Source organism: Chelonoidis abingdonii, chromosome 24 (genome assembly GCF_003597395.2).
Source record: "Chelonoidis abingdonii isolate Lonesome George chromosome 24, CheloAbing_2.0, whole genome shotgun sequence".
NCBI lineage: Eukaryota > Metazoa > Chordata > Testudines > Testudinidae > Chelonoidis > Chelonoidis abingdonii.
The window spans coordinates 6,052,473-6,071,922 of NC_133792.1; the positions used below are offsets into that span (position 1 = coordinate 6,052,473).

General features: G+C 50.8%; 1 protein-coding gene across 1 annotated transcript in view; it reads right to left on the reverse strand.

Moving 5' to 3' along the window:
- ENTPD2 (ectonucleoside triphosphate diphosphohydrolase 2) overlaps positions 1-19,450 on the reverse strand; it is a 46,653-nt gene that overhangs the window by 13,734 nt on the left and 13,469 nt on the right. Inside the window, exon 2 of the mRNA XM_032780158.2 lies at positions 3,738-3,855. Within this exon, the coding sequence (XP_032636049.1) occupies positions 3,738-3,855 (118 nt within the window). The remainder of the gene's footprint in view (positions 1-3,737; positions 3,856-19,450) is intronic.

Here is a 19,450-nt window from a genome sequence, read left to right on the forward strand (position 1 = left end):
GTGCTGGTGAAACCTGTATACCACACTCCTGTACACAGACCTGTGAGCAGGTTCCTTTATCATTCTGTTTTAAAACCAACACCATCCACGGTGTGTTCTAAAATCCCGTTTTGGTTAATAAAAGCCAAACTGCAGGAAATTAACGATAACATAATGAAGTTCAGCTCAAACCTTCTTCCCATGCTTTAGCGGTATCAAAGATTCCTCCATCAGGACTGCTCAGCCCACACTCTAGATCCTCACTCTCCAGAACGCCACTCTCACCCCACTTATGTCCAGGTGGAGTAACAAATCAATAGTTCCATAACAGCCTGTGTATCTAGTGCAATTCTGGGCCAATTCTCGCCTGCTTTGCGCCTTGTGTGGTCATTTGTGGCTGTCATTTTTGATCTGTTACCACTCTGCACTGCTATGAGCAGTGGCACAAGGTAGTGGCCAAGTAAACTCTGCATCCAACTGCTAGTGGCCCAAGTGGTGTAGCCCCATTGAAATCAATGGAGCCCACATCTATTAAATCCAGAATTTGACCTTACATAGTTAGAGATGAAAACCCTGGCACGACACAGACACTTCAGTAAAACAGACGCAGTCCCACTCCCTGGGGGTGTCGGGTTATTTCACCAGCTCTAATTCTTCATCACGATATTTCTTTAGGGTTGCCAACTTTCTAATTGCAGAAAACTGAACACTCTTGTCCCACCCCTGCCCCGAGGCCCCGCCCTCTGCTCACTCTATCCCCTCTCCCTCCATTACTCGCTCTCCTCTATCTGCTCAATTTCTCTGCAAGGCCCAAGCAGGCACCAGGAGAAGGCAGGAGCTGTCACAGTTTGAATGTGGGAGAGGGAATGTGTGATTCAAACACCCTTCACCTCACCAGGGAAAGATTGCAAACACGACTGTAAAATGAACTGACCCCCAAAAGAGTCCCACTCGCTCATAATGAGCAACACTAAAGAGTCTTGCAGGAGCTTCACCCAACTGTCCTGGTGGGGAATCCAGTAGTGCTGCAGCTACTGACTGACTCCTCCTCTACCTGACAATGAACTGTATAGTGGGGGGGAAGTTATGCTGTTCCATGTGTAATGATTAGTTAAATTGTTTAAACATATGCGTTAATAGACGATATACGCAATGTGGGCAAATTAATGTTATGGGAGTCTTAATGTTAACACTTCCTGACACTTACATTTCAATATATAACCTTAATATTGCATTGATGTTATTTTATGAATTCATTATAGCTCTTTAATGTTAACGTGAAGCTGCATAAAATGTAATTCATGCTGCAGAAACTGACCCCTCCCTATTATACCATCCTGCTAACCAACAGATTTTCTAGTGATCTTCGTTTCAAGTTTTTTCCCCTGTCCTGTGTCCCAGATTTGTCCCAAAGCAGGTTGAGAGGAAATATGTTAGAATGTCACACACAGCGTGACCACCTGTCCTTCGTTCGGTGCCCAGTGCTCCACATTACACATCAAATCAATGAAGATTGTCCTGTGTACCCCATTAATCATGTAAAGGGATTGTACACTGTAATATAAGGTGTTATTTGCATATGAGTGTGTGTCACAAATAAAACATTGGGGAGGTGCCCTTAAAATAAACTTTCTGCAATAATTTCCAAGTTGTCCTTTATTTAAAACATAAAGGGTCTGTAAATAAAGGGCGTGAGGGAGATTACCATAGCCAGGGTCTAAGCTCTTCTGTTTCCAGAACATCAGTGCTAGTGAAGCTCTGCATTCCCTGTGGCCAGGCTCCTATTGTGCTGCCTGTGGTGTTGGCCAGCAGATCATATGACCCACTGACTTTTTGCAGACTCCAGCGGGCACCCACCAGTGCGAAGTGCCAGGCTTTGCACACAGCAATGTCCAGCTGCTGGCATGGCTCCTGATGTGCCCTGCTGACTGGGTGGGTTGCAGTGGCTACTCCAGTGGCAGAGGCTGGACCAGCCCCAGTGCACTGCCCTTGGGCGCAGTGACAGAGACACACTCCAAACCACACAGACCTACATGCACCTGCAGGGAGTGACTGGCCTTCCCAGCCATCTAGGCTAGCAGCTGTGGTGTCCCACGTGCTGGGAGGGGCTGCGGGTGGGTGTATCCACACAGCACTTAAAGCTGGCTGCCCCATCTACTGACTGGGCTCGCTGTGGGGCTGTGTCTGGGCTAGCTGAACCCCAAGCTCTGAGACCCCCGATGGGGGAAGGACTCAGAGAGCCCAAATGTCTGCACAGCAATGTTACAGTCCCCGTCCACTGAGCCAGGCCAGCAGGGTGTTTAATTGCAGTGTAGACATACCCAGAGAGCTCAGGGGGGCTGAAGTGGAGGCTCCCAGGTAGGGACGACCGGGGAAAGGAGCCACAAATTTGGAACATCTTCACCTGACTCCTCCTTCCCGAGCAGCCGCCAGCTGCTTGTGGGGAGTAGGACCACCTAGCTGGGGTGGCTGCTAGGAAGAGCAGGAGGGTGTTTGGTGCTAGAGGTATGGGAGTGGGTTAGGGGTGCGGGAGCAGGGTGCGGGCTGGGTGACAGGGGGTTAGGGTGCAGGAGAGGGTAGGGGGGGCTCTGGGATGGGAGTGGGGGCTCCAGATGGGGCTGAGGGTGAAGGGTTTGGGGTACAGGAGGGGGCTCTGGACTGAGGTCAAGGGGTTCAGAGTATGGGTGGGGGCTCCAGGCTGGGCAGGGGGGTGGGCTGTGAGAGGGAGGGAAGGAGGGTTCCAGCTGGGGGGCGTGGGCTCTAGGGTGGGGCCAGGAAGGAGGGGTACAGGGTACAAGGACGGGGCTCAGGGCTGTGGGTGGGGTGCGGGACAGGGTTTGTTCTTCTGGAGGGAGTTTGGGTGCGGGAGTGGGTTCCAAGCTGGTGCAGGGGGGTGGGGTGTAGGTGGGAGTTTGAGGTGCGGGCTCCGGGCAGCTCTGGCTGCTGTGGTTTGCAGGGGCTCCAGGAGGTGCTGACCTCAGGTGGCCCCTTAAATAGCAGCCACACCAGTGCTGCCCCCACATTTCCTTGGGACAGAGGAAGTCTGCACGGCTCCTGAGAAGTGGAGGCATGTCCCGTTCCTAGGTGGAGGAGCGTCCAGGGGGACTGTGTGTGATGTTCCCGCTCACAGGTGCAGCCCCAATCACTGGCTCTCCAGCTCCCATTGGCCACAGCATTCCTGGTCAATGGGCGCTGCAGAGCCGGCGCTCAGGGTGGCGCCTGTGGGTGAAGGTAGAGCATGGAGCCCTCCTGGCCATCCCTCCACCTAGGAGCTGGACATGCCGGCCACTTCCTAGGAGCCACATGGAGCTGAGTATGGAGCCTGCCTTAACTCCGCTGGGGCCAACAGGACTTTTAGCGGCCTGGTCAGGTGTGCCGAGAGCTGCCAGGGTCTCTTTTCAACCAGAAGCAGACACCTGGCAACCCTAATAACCCTGTGGTTTGGCAGGGAAGGCACTGTGCATTACAAGACTTGTAAGAGTCACTGCCTGATTCTTCTCTTACAATGGGGTAAAATTAGGAGCAACTGCACTGAAGACAATGGAATTACACTGATATAAGCCAGACAAGAAGCAGGCCCAGCTCGGGTCCATCTGGATACAGACACATTTCTGTAGTTAGTGAATCATCATGTGAATTAATCTTGATGCCAAAATAGCCCTGCTTTGACTTACTGCTTGTCTGAAGTCGACAACAGTACCCACACAGCGCCACTATAGAGCCAGGGGACGGAGCACGAGCAATTAATTCACTCCTACCTTCCACGTCGCACATGCTGTGCTGGCTGACAATCCCAGTGTCATTCTCTTTGTCCGCAGGCCACTTGTAGATGAACATGGCAGTGTGGGAGGAGCCGGCGTCCAGAACGATTCCATACTGTGGCACAGGGCGAGAGAGGGAAAGGCTCAGGCTGGCACAAGACCAGTGCGCAGCAGCAGCAAGTGAATTCTGCTACCGCCAAGTCCAACAAGATGCTCCCAAAAGGCCTGATATGCAGCCATTTCGGGAGAAATTTGGAAGAACAGAAGCCCTGCTTTGTGTTTCCTACAGGCCAGAGATTGCAAGGCCATTTCCCTTCCAAGAATCACCCCGGGTATGAAACGCAAAGAGCATTGTCCAGCAGAAAGACAAGCTGAGCACTGTGGGGCCAGAGGCAGAAGAGCTCTGCACCCACCGTGCGCTGACATGGGCTCTTCTGACAGCCTGGACGAGGGATGCTGCACATTGCCTAACCACAGCCGATTGGCTGGAGACTCGGCTTTAGGCGGCATGGTCCAAATGGAGCGTATGGGCCTGGAGTTCCGGACTCTGCCACTGACCGACCTGGGGTGGTGGGGCATAGAGCCAGTCAGTGCTTTGACTGGGCAGGTTCACTGACAGAGTGATAATGATGCAGGAAGCTGCCAGAGCCTTGCCTACATTAGGGCTCTCAGTGGTGCTAACCACGGTGCATTGGAAGCAGAGGGAGCATGGACGGGAAGTACAACTCCCTAGAATGAAGTCTCGGTGAGACCCCAGGATAAGGGCCCAGGCAAGTATCTGGATTTTGATCATTGGTTTGGCCCCTTCTAGTCCCAGCTGGACAGTAGCCCCGTCCTTCCCTAACTCCTGTATAGTTCCCAGCATTAACCTTCTTTTTGAGCTCCTTCCCTTTACTTTTCTCTCCCTACCACTGAGACAGACACACCCTGTTTGAGTCCTTCCTAGCAGGGAATTACAGGGAAGTGGAACTCTGCCTGGTTAATCCCCTTGGTTCTGCCATTCATTACTTATTACAAAGGGCTCCCTCCCTCCTCTAGGCCAGGCGGGCTGCTTGCTGCCCATCTGCAGGGATCAAGATACACCTAGGAGTGGGACTGCAGCTCTCGCTCCAAAGAAGGGCGGAGAGTTCACTAATTAATTCTTTGCCCATGAATGGATTTGCCAGTCTTCTTCTATAAATAGATCCACCTCTCTCCTCTCAGACAAGATTTCCACAGCACCCAAGAAAGAAACAAGAGCAGATTCAGCTTTCTATTGTTCCGGGGTAACCCCAGTGCACTGCTCTGCTCACCCACCTCCTCAGAACGAAGCCAAATTTCATCTCTGTCAAATTTATGCTTCGGGCTTTTCTTCCAGCTCGAAAATCCTGCCACCAAACCACCAGACCCTATGCAAAACCAAACTGCTTTGGGCTTGTCTACACTGGAAAGTTGCACTAATTGAATTGTGATTTTTAATGACTGCAGAAGGCTGTGTGGACACCCCAATTTTTGTTTAAACCAGACCTACTGTGGTTTAGGCCCAGTCGATTAGGAATTAGCTTTCAAGAGATGAACCATGTTTAATTTTCCAACCCTGATCAACCAAGTCTCTTTATTCTGAGAATATTTACTGTTAAAACGTCAGGGGTGGAATTTACCCCCTGCATCAGGCCAATAAGAGGCCTAAGCATTATTTTAGGCCATTGGTTTAAACATGGGTTTATCTACATGGGGACACCCAGAAAAATTAATCCAACTTCACTAAAATGTGAATTTAAAGTGGATTGGGTAAACTGCATCAAGCCCCTATGGATGCTCTGATTCAGAATTAAAGTTGACTTAATTCAGTTTATCTTAATTCACTTCCAAAGTGAATTAAACTAAACTGAATTAAGGCCACTTTAATTCTGAATCAGAATGTCCACACAGGCACTTAATGCAGTTTAACCAATCCATTTTAAATTCACACCTTTAGTGAAGTTGGATTAATTTTTCTGAGTTCCCCATGAAGACGAGCCCTAAATTGGATATTTGCCATCATTTCTAGCAGGTAATTAAAGGCTTTAATGTAGGGAAGTGGCCTCAGGCTATCCCTCTTGCAGGGGTAAATTTCACCCTGTTGCCTATTTTCTCCTCTAGGCGGTGCTGAGCAGCAGAGAGGGGGTCCTGGGCTGAGGAGGGGAATTCGCACTGGGAGGGTGTTTGTCAGGGGAAAGGCGGGCCCCACTTAGGTCTCTAAGGGAGATGAGAGTCTTTGCTCTGTTTGTCCTTTGATGTGCGCTCTCTGGCGCAGGCACAGTCCCCTGCACTGAGCACCCAGGCTCTAGCTATAGTTAGTTTCTCCAGTTTTATTTTCTCCCCCCATTCCCTGGCTGATTCTTCCCACCTCCCGCTCCTCCTGCTGCAGTCTGAGAGCACTGCCCACCTATTACATCCATCACCAGGGCGTCTAGGCACCAAGACACATGTGAAGCCCTAGCTGCTCTTCTGTCGCTGTGGTCACCCGAGCTCTGTCTGATACACATGGACAAAGCAAGTGACACAGTCCTGTTTGTTCCTCTCCCTCTGGCTAGGGCAGGAGGGAGAAAAGACCAGTGGGGCAGCACTGAAGGGTCTGGGCCCGCAGAGCTGGGATTGCATCTCCAGCTCAGATGCTAACAGCCTCCCCTATGCTGAGTTTGTGGCAGGCTTCAATGTGCTTTCCTGGATGAGCCCGAGCTTGGGTTTTAGAAACAGCTGCGGTGCTGGACCCTGTCTGTGTGAGTGGGGTCAGGAGAGATCCCAGCCTGGAGGAGACAGACACGGTGAATGACAGCAGGGAGAACTGAGCTGCAGGGACTTTTGGAGGAGAGGGGAGATGGGGAAGCAGCTTAGTGGCCTTTACATCCACCACTATCCTTGGGAGGAGGGGACATGATCCTGATCCCCATCCCAATACCATAGGGAAGCCCCACACCCACACCTGAGAACCCTCATTTACTCCACCACCCACCCACCCACGGGTCCTCACACAGGCTCTGCCAAGAGCATTCTTGCCTTTATCCCCACCCCCAAGAGGCAGGTGTCCCCACAGGCCAGAGGGAACCCCGCTCCTAGGTAAGGCCCTAGACTAGAAAACACTGGATAAGACAGAGAGAGGTGGCTGGGCTGGGCTGGGCTGGGCTGGAAGCTAGGAGGAACCATGGCAGAGCAACCTTCTGGCTAATGCAGCATCCCCTATGCCAGGATGGGGCCCGAACTTATGCCAACACTCCCTCTTCCCCCACGAGAATGGCCCCCCTCTAGTTCTCAGCTCTTCAACAACGTTTTTCACCAGTAGATCTCAAAGCTCCTATACACAGGAGGGCAGTGTCATTATTCCCATTGTACAGAGGAGAAACTGAGGCACGGGATAGGTGATGTGACCTGCCCAATGTCATCCCGCTGGCCAATGACAGAGCCAGGAACAGAACCCATGTCTGAAGTCCCAGGCTGGTGCTGCAACCATGAGGTAACACTAGCCCCCACCTCTTTCCTAACCTCCCCTGTATAATACACCCTTTGCCAGAGCACGTAATCCCAGAGTTGATGGCTAGACATGAAGATGGCCTAAGACCCAGCCAGTGCAGGCTTGTTCCCTGGAGCGTATCGCAGTGCTGGGCTATGTAAAACCTGCTGTGGGGCTGCCATTACTTCCCTATCCACCCCTGCTGACGGGAAAGGCTAGAGGTCTCCGCCTTGCGTGGCTCACGCTGAGTGGCCAGGGTTGGGGTTACCCAAGAAGCTGTTGTGCCAGGTGACAAAATATAAGGAGCCCAAAATCTGTTTCTCTCTGTCATGGACGCCTGGGTTCTATTCCCGGCACTGCCAGCCACTCGCTTTGGCGTGGCCCTGAGCCACCCTGTGCCCCACCTGCCCTGTCGGCACAATGGCAATAACTCTCCTGAACTCCTTCCCAGGGGCTGTTTGCAAAGTGCCATGAGATCACCAGATGGAAGGCTTAAGGGGATGCTCTGAATTATTATGGCAAAACCATCCCCTTGCCTTTCAGAGCCTGAATTTACTCCGGGTTCCGGGTTCATTTGCTCGCATTGATTCCAGATCAAGTCGGATCTGTTTATAAATGTAAGATGCATTTTTTCTATCTAAACACCCTGCAAACTGCCCCAGCACTGGAGACTTGGGCTAGGTTCTTTCAGGCTTATGCACTAACAATGATAAAGATCTGCATCCAGAGCCTGATTCTCTACAGCAAAAATGCTATCACTCGGCCCCATCAGGCGCTGGAGCCAATGCCTGCACAAGGCAGAGGGCAATGCAGAACCCAGGCCTCAGAATGTAGAGAAATTCTGCTGATGATGCACAAGCCAGGACAGACTCCAGCTCATGCTCCCTTCGTTGTGTTGGCTCTGCAGGCTGACAGAAGTAAACAATAATCAGAGCTTGGTTCAGTCAGTAAAATCATCAGACAGGACATCATTTTTGTTGCCCTTTTCTGTACTGTTTCCAATTCCAATATATCTTTTTTGAGATGGGGAGATCACATCTGGTACGCCCACATCTTGAATCCTGTGTGCAGATTTGGCCATCCTGCCTCAAAAAAGCTATATTGGAATTGGAAAAGGTTCAGAAAAAGGCAACAAAAATGATTAGGGGTATGAAACAGCTTCCACGTGAGAAGAGATTAATAGGACTGGGACTTTTCAGCTTGGAAAAGACACATCTAAGGGAGGATTTGATAGAAGTCTATAAAATCACGACCGATGTGGAGAAAGTAAATAAGGGAGTGTTATTTGCTCCTCAGAACATAAGAACTAGGGGTCACCAAATGAAATGAATAGACAGCAGGTTTAAAACAAACAAAAGGAAGTATTTCTTCACACAACGCACAGTCAACCTGTGGAACTCATTGCCAGAGGATGTTGTAAAGGCCAAGACTATAACAGGGTTCAGAAAAGAACTAGATAAGTTCATGGCGGATAGGTCCATTGATGGCTATTAGCCAGGATGGGTAGAGAAGGTGTTCCTAGCCTCTGTTTGCCAGAAGCTGGCAAAGGATGATAGGGGATGGATTATTTGAAGATTCCCAGTTCTGTTCATTCCCTCTGGGGCACCTGGCACTGGCCACTGTCGGAAGAAAGGGCACTGAGCTAGATGGACGCTTGGTCTGAATCAGTCCGGCCATTTTTATGTTCATCAAATATGCCCAGGGACCCAGTCTGCTGCATGCTGGGGAAAAGGGCACTGTTATTCAGAGATGAACTACACTGGAACATAACAAATGCTGGATAAATTCAGAGTGAATTGGGTGCTCGTAGTCTAAGACACAGTATTAGATTGTTTCATCACAGTGGTGCTACTTTGTAATATTTTTCTTGAGTTAACATGTTCTAAATATGCTGTAAAATGTTATGACGCAAAGAAGGAACTACCCCCAGCTGTGCAAGAGGGAATGTTTATAGCCCATTGTCCTACCAGTATTGTCCCATTATTTCTTTGTACTTCCCCTTCTGTCTGTATCCATCCATTGTCTCTTGTCTTATACTTAGATTGTAAGCTTCTTGGGACTGGGACTGTCTTTAGGTTCTGTCTGTACAGTGCCCGGCACAATGGGGTCCTGCTCCATGGCTGGGGCTGATAGGTCACTACAGTAATACAAAAAAACACATGGGGACAGCAACCCACAAGCACAAATCTGTCAGCAGAACCTCCCCACTCCCACAGATAAACAGCCTGAATAAGTTACATAGAAAACACATGTGCTAGACTAGCGGCTCTCAACCTTGCCAGACTATTGTCCCCCTTTCAGGAGTCTGATCGGGCTTGTGGACCCCCAAGTTTCACCTCACTTAAAAACTCCTTGTTTACAAACTCAGACCTAAAAATACAAAAGTATCACACCCACACTAGTACTGACAAACGGCTCAAGTTGACCATATAATTATAAAATAAATCAACTGGAATATAAATATTGTACTTACCTTTCAGTGTATAGTCTACAGCGCAATATAAACAAGTCAGTGTCTGTATGAAATTTTAGTTTGTACTGACTTTGCTAGGGTTTTTTCTGTAGCCTGTTGTAAAACTAGGCAAATCTCTAGAGGAGTTGATGTACCCCCTGGAAGACCTCTGCGTACTCCCAGGGGGTACATGTACCCTGGTTGAGAACCACTGTGCTAGACTATCTTGAACGAAGCTCTCTCGCATTCCAAAGCAAACTGCCCTGAATCGGTTTGCTTCCTTGCACAGTAACTGGAAAGGAAGCTGGGCTCCAGCTGTGACATGTTATCCCAGGCCCCTATGTTGCACTGCAAGGATTTCCCACAATCTGCAGTTAGCCAGACTTTGGACAGTTTTGAAGCACTGTTACTGCCCATTTTATGAAGCAGACACTCACATCTCAAGAAAAATGCCCAGCTGCTGTCTTTCCTAGATCCCTTGCAATGGGAACAGGGCAGGGAATTCTGCAGTCCTGCCAAATTAGAGAGCAGGGTTACCTCAGCCCACCCAGCCTGTGCTGTTTCTGGGCACCACCACTGCGAGATACAGGGCTACGAACTCCTGTCATGGAGGGGGCTGTGTAGGCTGCCAAGCTACAGTTGTTTTCATGCAAGTTACTGCCAAATCTGACCAGTGGGTCTCGCCGTGGAAAATCCTCTGCCTGGTAGGTGCATTGTAGACATGTAATTAACAGGCGATAAACCCAGCTGCCAAAGTCCTTTGGCAAACAGCAGCAGCTGCCCTTCTCCCCCACCTGCCATCTGAGCTCCAACCCCCTTACAAACATTCACTGTATTTCACAGCTCCCCAGTGAGGGAGGTAAGTGACATTACCCCCATTTTACAGATGGGGAAACTGAAGCACAATGATGCAATGACTTCCCCATGATCACAGGGTAACTCAGCATCAGAGCCAGGAATAGCTCTCAAGTCTCCCCAAACCCAGGCCCATTGCTTCACTATGAGGCCGTTCTTACCTCCACTGACACAGGAAGCTGAGCAGGAAGTCTCCCCCTTATCACATCAACTTGCACAGCTAACGGTTCATTTAACTAAGAGCTAGGCTGGGTGGTGGATGGGAGAGCATGGCAGGTCTGTGCTCCACACAGAGTATGGGGAATGCCCTGTCTTGGATCAACCCCACTAGCCCTGCTCCCTTGGACCTATGGGAACCGTGCGTTACAAGTGCTGGGAACTTGGACTCCGAGGTTGCTGAATGACTGGAGTGAGCCATCTGTGACCACTTGATGGGCATTCTCTGTGTTTACATCTGGGCCACTCCAGACAATGAGGCAGTTTCTGCATTGCCAAAATTACTCTCAGTTGAGAAACTGATTTCAAAATATATATGTCAAAATCATCTGGTTCCTCCCACCCCCACAGGCCATTGGCTTCACAGGAGACCAGTTATGAGTCTGTGATGCATGAGGTCCACATCCCCAGCAATGCCCTGGGACAGGACTTTTTCATGTAAGGAGCAGGGCTGGAGAGGTCAGGGTTGTCAGGTTTTTTTTCCTGTGTCTCCTATTTGTGTGGCCACAAAGTGCCACCAGGTCACGGCGCGGCATTGGCCCATTGCTGTGCAACACCACAACTGCACATAGGGAAGTTCTGTGCTCTTATCCCACCCTGAGAGCCCAAAGTGATTGTGGGCCTTGGACCTGCAAGCATCTCTTAAGCACTAGGAGGTGCCACTGGGACAATCCAGGTGGACTCATGAAGAGTGTCAACCCCGCCTGCGACTCAAATCATTTAAAACAAGAAATGCACAGCCACTGGAGCACCTTGGATCTGGGCTCACTACAAACGCTTCCCTGGGAGCAGCCGCTCAGCTGCTGGGCTACCTCTTTTACAAGGCATATGGAGGGAGACATAAGGGCAGGGTGCTTCTGACCTGAGAGACTTCCCCTGTTGTTCCCTTAAGGTCTGGTACGCCCTGTTGCAGACCCTAACATACATAGGGGTGAGGTACATTCACGAATGTACGTTGGGTGCTATTGTCAGCTTCTTGGCTAAAAGGTGCTAGAGAAGGATACAACATTAATGTGGCTTTAAGTAGCAATTCAGGAAGTTGTACGCACGCATGCACACACACACACACTCTAAGTAGGATGGGGGTGAGAGGATTAGTCAGCGGACTCCCAACTGCCCTTCTCCTAAAACAAAGATTCTGCAGTCATAACACAGATAATTGTTTAATGATGTGTGGGCTAGCAGAATCCAGCTCCCTGCCTCAAGCTATGCTCCCCTCCATGGGAAAACAGGAGCAAAATGCGCCGGAAATTTACTTCAGCGAGCAAAGTCCCCAGATCTAGCTCTGAATATACAGGTGGAGTAAGTCCATTGAGTGAATCAGAGCAATCTTTACGCAGAGCCAAATTCCACGGTCCTTAATCATGTAAATATCTCCTTTAAATCTACAGAAGATTTGCTCCACTAAAGACTAGAGAATTTAGCCCAGAGTAAAACCAGGATGTCTGATTGGTGAGACCTCAACTACAGGGTGGCAGTCGCTGGTTTAAAGGACAAATCAGCTCTTGATGCCTCATCAAAGCTACTGTGAGATTAGACAGTCTTTGTAGGTCTGTCCTAGATAGGTACCAGCTTCCATTCAGATAAATGCGAGGCATTTCACAGAATAGGTTTCCTTGGTCCCAACGCCCTTTCTCACGAGTGCTCTGATTGTAAGGATTTTGCCCTAGGCATTCATGGCCAGGATCTCTCCACCTGGGGCTTTGATGTTTTACAAGCAAACCTGAAATGGGGTTATTTTACAAGAACAATGCTCAGCACTTCTGAGACAGCCACAGAGAAAACCACAAACAGACAAGGGATGTGTCAGACGGGCATGTTTAGAGATGGGGAAGGGACAAGCTAGAGAAGGCTGTTAATCAGTAGAGCTGGGTGAAATTTTTCAGCCAAAACCCTTTTTTCAGGGGGAAAAAATGCAGTTTCCACTATACTGACACTCCCAAGAATTCATGTCAGTTTTGACAAATTGATTCAGTAAAAAACAAGACCCTACAAAGACTCTGGAAAAAAAAATCAAAATGTTTCCTGGTTCAAAACATTTTGCTTTTTTTGATATTTTCTTCTGTTTTATTTTAAAAAACGTTTAAAATGCTTCTCGCAATGAAACACTCACTGTGGGAGGATGAAGAGTTTTGCTCAACAAGAACTAACTAATTAACTAAATGTGTATATATTAGCAATTTTTCAGAATTGCCAGCAAACTGAAAACTCCATTATTTGCCAAGCTCTCGATTGGTTTTGTCACGCAACATACGAACCTGCACCAGCATTAGAGTCAGAGCAGTCACGGGGCTGGCATGGGTAAGTGTGACGAAGTGGGGGTTTTCTTGGGGTTTTCTGTCTTTTCCAGGGTTTGCATGCACAGAGGGTGGGACTCAATGTACCTGGGTGTTACTGGTTTAACGAGGTGAGGGGAGAGGGAGTTTGTTGTTACAGAGGACCGGAGAGGGACCCCAGCCCAGGAGACACAACCGGGTCTGGCCAGTGGGAGGACAATGGGCTGCAGAGAGAGGACCCCGGTGACCTGACCAGCCGGTTCCAGCCAGAGGAGAGCTGCGAGGAAAGGGGACTCAGGCCTTCCTGTTTACGACCCTGTTTACCTGGAGAGAAGACAATGGACTGAGGCGGGGCTTGAGGCCGGGGATATCAGAGACCCAGCTGGAAAGCAGGGGGGCTCGGGCTGGCGAGGGGAAGCAGGCAGAGCCCACCTGGATGCAGGGAGACTGGGATGTGCTGTTATTGTGAGAGGCCAGGCCTGAGGCCCTGAGAGTTTCCTGTGCTGTGTTCAACTCTCAATAAACCCTCCTGTTTTATGCTGGCTGAGAGTCACTCTGGTCTAGAGAACAGGGTTGCATCAGCTCCTTTGGGGGTGAAGAGGCCCAGGGGGTCCAGAGTGCGTGGACTCCCGGAGGGGGCCCACGGCAGAGACAGACGTGCTAAGGCTCAGAGAGGTGCGGCTCCAGGAGGTGGAGGGGCCTGACCCCGAGAGAGAGTGGACCCCCGAGAAGGGCTGTCTCACTGAAAGGGGCACCCCCCACGGACCGCACAGGGCCAAGTGTGGGCACGATCTGTGAGTCCGTGACAGTAAGTCACTAGTCATAGTATAATAAGTACTTAATCGGCCCGGCCAAGCCATCAGGCAGAGCAGTGTGAGGGTGGCAGAGACCGGAGGAGAGAGAGAAGCAAAGCTGTGGGAAAAGCTGGTGAACGGGAAAGTCTGAGGAGCAGCACCTGGAGTGAAGAAAGACATGAGACACAAAGGAGAGGGTGGCAGAGAATGCAGAGAGCAGCGGGGAGTGGAGATGGGAGAGAAATGAGGGCAGTAAGCGAGAGCCACAGCACAGGGAGAACAGCTCTGTAGCAGGTCAGGAAAGATGTGCGAGAGTCCTCGGGGTGCAGTAGCCAGGGGTGCCCAGGGTCTGTGCTGGGATGCACTGACAAGTGTGCAGGGAAGCCAGCCAGCTCCTGCCTGCACTAATGCCCCCCACCCCCAGCCAGTGCAAGAAAGCCCCTCACATAACTCTGAGGACTAAGATAAAACTCACACTGCAGGGATCAAAGAGCACAGCCATGAGCCCAGCTGAGGTGAGTCAAAGCTGGGGTAAAGCACACACTGCGTGAGCTACTCAAAGGGGCTGCACTGCCTTAGCTTCCCCTCCCAACCTCCCCAGGGCCTCCCCAGAGCCTCAACTGGAGACAGATGCACAAGAACCAACCACAATGCCAGCACAGCTCATATTAATAGATGAAATCCCAGCCTTTGCTTCCCTGGAGCTACAGAGCATGAGGCATAGCCCAGTCCTACTATAAACAGTGCCCCGAGGATCTCTCCATTTCCCAGCTATTCTCTCTGTAGCGCTCACATCAGCTGGCAGCCCAGAACCTGCCTCTCCCCTCATTGTACAGGGCAGGGGAGGAGAATGGTGTTCAGCGTTTCCCAGCAGGCTGCCATGTGTGGAGATGTGGAAGGAACACTCCTATCTCCCATCAGTCAGCCACCCAGCCTTAAAACACAGATCAAAGCCACCTGCCTAGGGTCTCCATCCCGAGAAACCGGCCTTCATGCTGGATGGAGGGGGATGGGTAGCGTGACCTGGTCGGTAACTGACACAATGTGACACATCACAGCAGGGACTCATCCCTGGCCTATGGACCGAAGTGTCTAGCTGAGCAGGGTGTGGGAAGTGCGGCAGGATGAAGGGAGCATGAGGAAGGAGGGGAAGGGGTCTAGAAGGAGCAATGCAGAATATTATACATGGGCTAGCAGCAAAGAATCCTGTGGCACCTTATAGACTAACAGACGTTTTGGAGCATGAGCTTTCGTGGGTGAATCCCCACTTCGTCAGATACATGTAGTACATGCTCCAAAACGTCTGTTAGTCTATAAGGTGCCACAGGATTCTCTGCTGCTTTTACAGATCCAGACTAACACGGCTACCCCTCTGATATTTGATACATGGGCTAGACACAGTAAGGCCACACGTGAGAGTATTTAAGCAACAATGTGCTCAAGAATGTATAAACCAGTCCCAGGCCCAGGGAGTTTATAATCCCGCGGACTCTAGCGCTGCTGAAATTAACAGGCAGCAGGTTTAAAACAAACAACAGGAGGCATTTCTTCACACAACGCACAGTCAACCTGTGGGACTCTGCCAGAGTTGTGAAGACCAAGACTATAACAGGCTTCAAAAAAGAACTGGATAAGTTCATGGAGGATAGATAGGTCCATCAATGGCTATTAGCCAGGATGGGCAGGATGATGCCAGAAGCTGGGAATGGGCGACACGGAATGGATCATTTGATGATTCCCTGTTCTGTTCACTCCCTCTGGGGAAGCTGGCATTGGCCACTATCGGAAGACAGGATACTGGGCTAGACGGACCTTTGGTCTGACCCAGTCTGGCCCTTCTTATCTACTGGAAATTTTCTGACCAGCTGTCACCGGCACCACACCTGGGTCTCTAATGGCCATGAGCCAGACCCTCAGCTGATGCAGCTTGGCATGGAATGGCTGTCAGTGGAGCTATTCCAAGTTCTGCTAGCCAAGGAGCTGTCCCCATGTCTGCTTTGTAAAATACACCATGCAGAACACAGTTTGCATCCAGGCAAACAGGTAAACTCAAACTGGGATTATAATACAGCAGGACAGGACATCAAGAGCAACATGGCACCCAAACACAGCACATCTGCAATGGAGATGGGACAGTAGGACAGGATAGACATAACCAGGAGCATTCCTCTTAACTCCTGTGCCACTAGGATTCAGGCCGATAGTCACTGAATGTCAAGCAGTTACAACCATGCTGCCTTCTGTGCAAGGTGAGCTGTATTCCCCAAACTGCCAGCTTGGCATACCAACAATGCCCGGCACCTGCCACTGGTCCCTCTGCAAGGCCTGAGCCTTGATTGTCAACTCCCTCACAGAGCAGGACCCAGCCACATCAGATAGTGCCAGTTCTATCTATGACCCTCTGAGACAGCTGCATCCTCCGGGGTGCAGAGTATCAAAGGTGGGATGCTTTCAGGTGAAAGTGCCCAGTTGTAGAATGAGCTTCTGAAGCAGCTAAGCTGGAGCTTAAACCCACCTATTTGCTGTAGCCTTCCAGCCATAACTCACCCCAGGGATGGAGACAGGCACCCTAACAGAGACAGGCACGTACTGCAGGGGATGGGCATAGTAGAGATAAACACACAGAGCCGGAGGGCAGCTGCCAGGTTTGGGGTCCAGCTACAGAAAGAGCCCCAAACTCTGAGCTCACCAAACTCTGTCCCTGCTGACAAACTGTGCCCAAGTGGATTGATGAATAGGGTCCTTGCCGGGCAGGGGCAGTTAGAGGGTGCAGTGGGTTAGTGCATTAAGCTTTCCCCTTTGGAGACCTGGTGAGATTATGAGTGAGACCCATTCTAAGACACTAATCGATGGTCCAAGAGTCTCCTCTCAGAGACCCAGAACCAGACTGTCAGGGATGTCACAGCAAGAGTGAGAGCCAAGGCAGAGCCATGGGGAGGGGTTTAATAATGAGGTCTGACTTGCCTGCATGCATTGCTGGAGTCCTGTCGAGCTATGAGGCCCTACAAACATTAATCTGTCCAGCACCCCTCTGCAGCAGGTATGTGTTCTCCCCATGTTCCAGGTGGGGAAGCTGAGGCACAGAGAAGGAAAACAACTTGCGAGTTTGTGGCAGAGCCAGGTCTAGTCCCCAGGTTTCCTGACACACTGTCCTGTGTACAGGGCTCCCTTCCATTCACTCGGGACTGATTCTCTGGGGGAGCTGGGGTGGTGGCAAGAAACATAATGACAAGGCTGAGGGAGGAAGACATCCAGGCTGGGATTCCTGCTTCCCAATGACCTGCCAGCAGCACGTCCCAGTCGCAGGGAATGGAGCCTGCAGGGCAGATTCACACACGAACCCAACAAGGCTGGTCCTAATACCGAGGCCTCTATAGGACTCCTAGAGCAGGCATCCTTCAGCCCAATTCCTGGGTCTCAGAAGGACCACAAGGGAGTCCGTCCTGAGAACGAGGGTCAGGATCCCAGCCAGGAGCTGGCTTTGTGGAATTACGCTGGACGCTCTGAAGCATGTTACCGCTGCACAAACAATCAGAGGTTACTAGACAGTTGCAAGCCTCACCTCACCCATGCAGAGAGAGAGAGAGAGAGAGAGGAAATGAAATCAACTGACAGATCCAGCAGAGCTAAATTTAACCTTGGTCAAAACCAAGGCCAGTATCTTGATTTTCCACTCAGCAACTTCCATATGTGCGGTGTTCAAAGGTGCTTCTGGTAGCTGATGTTCTGTTAACTCTTTGCTGTCCTAGGCTGTGTTGTTCCTCTCCCCTGAAGTGGCTGGGTTTACATGAACCCAGCATCACCAAGGACACCTTTGCCTGGGCAGAGACAGTTAATAAAGGACAGATACCCATTGGGGACTCTGAGCTCGCCAAACTCACTTGTGACCTAAGCAGGATTTGAACCCATCACCTTGGAACTCAAGAAGAGTACACTAGCCACATTTGTCTACTCCCACACCCAGTGAGGCCAACTGCTGAGCTTGTAGGATAGAGGCTTCGCTATTGAGTCACAGGGCACACCAGGAAAGAGCTTTATGGAGCCTCATTTACCAGTGCTTGGTGATGGCCTTTTCCATCAGATGTTGGCGGAACAGGCACCACTGGGTTGATGGGATGGCATCCCTACACCGTCTGCTGCCCCCAGGCCAGCCCACCAGCCTGTCACAGCTGCACAGACGTGCTTTAAGTTGGAGTTCTGCTCCCCCTCTTGTCTACATGTCGGGGGCACACAGACCGCCTAATGGCTGCCCCCATCTCCTCCTGCCCTGAAGATCAGAGGAGATTAAGTGTCTAGATACCCAGTGCGGGTCACTTAGACAGAAATCAGGCACCTGTCCCTCAGACCCAAATGTGGGATGCAGCATGTGACCCCAAATGAGGGACAGAAAACTTAAAAATGCCGTGGGATTCCTTCCTGCAGGGTAACCAGCCCTCTGTGACCTCCCTGGCAGAACTGAAGTCAAGCAAACTGCCATTGAGAGCCACACTTTTAGACAGGAATGCTAATCAACCATTGCGACATGGGACATTCTCCTTTAAATAAAGCCCAGCTGCCTAGCTCAGAGTTACACTGCAGCACAGACACAAGCTCTTCGGGTCAATGCGGGTGTCACAGGGCAACAGTCTGGGCCCTGGAGCTTTCGTACGGGTCCCGACTGGCCTTACGAGTGATGAATTCTTCACTTCTGATGTGAACAATTGTCAATAACCAATGAGAAGGGGCACCAAACTGATGCGGGACACTGGGAATTTGGAAAGTAAACATGAGTGACGTCCCTAGACAAGAGGGACATTTGAGAGACAGGCTTGCATCTCTGACCCCACGGATCCACACTCCCTAGCTGACTCCCACCAGGCGGGGGGGTGGGGGGGGCTGCCGTAGGTGGCAGGTTGACACTTGAGGTTCTTCACAACGGAGCTGTCTAAGCACTTATACTGTGATCACCACCAGAGCACCTCAGCACCTAATAAAACCATCACCACTGGCCAGCGGTGCTGGAACAATTTGTATAGCAGGGGTGCCGAGAGCCATTGAACCAAACTGGAAACCCTGTGTATGATGGAAACTAATTCAAGCCTGGGGGTGCGGCAGCACCCCTAGTTCCAGCACCTACACCACCACCACTGAGAGGCTCACACGTAATCTAGTTTCCTCTCTCCAACCTGAAGTCTGTTCCCTCCACCTTCACCATCCTCCCCGCCAGCAGAGCCTTTGCTGCAGCTAAGCTGAAGTAGGGAGATTTCCACTTTCCTCTGGAAGGGGCGAAATCTCAGATCATTCTCAGCTCCCTAGCCTAAGCCTGGCTGCTGAGGAAGCTCTGGTCAGATCTTAAACACCTCACTAGGTGGCCTTTGTGTCACTTCAGGGCATGGTGACAATGGGAGGCCTTTCAGTTTGACGTTTAGTGTTTCAGACACTTAAGAGCCAGTGCATTGTTTAACTCTGGAGAAGCTCCACGTCTTGGTTCAGGCCCACGGTTGGACACGGGCCCATACACACAGCAAACTCACAGCCGAAGGGCACAGCTTGGATGGGCGTGGAGAATGAACTCTCCTGCCATGCACTGTCGGGGCAACCTGGCATGGAGGAGACATGCGTTGCTGCTGTCCATACCGCACCTGCTCTGCACCTCCAGGGGTGCTGCA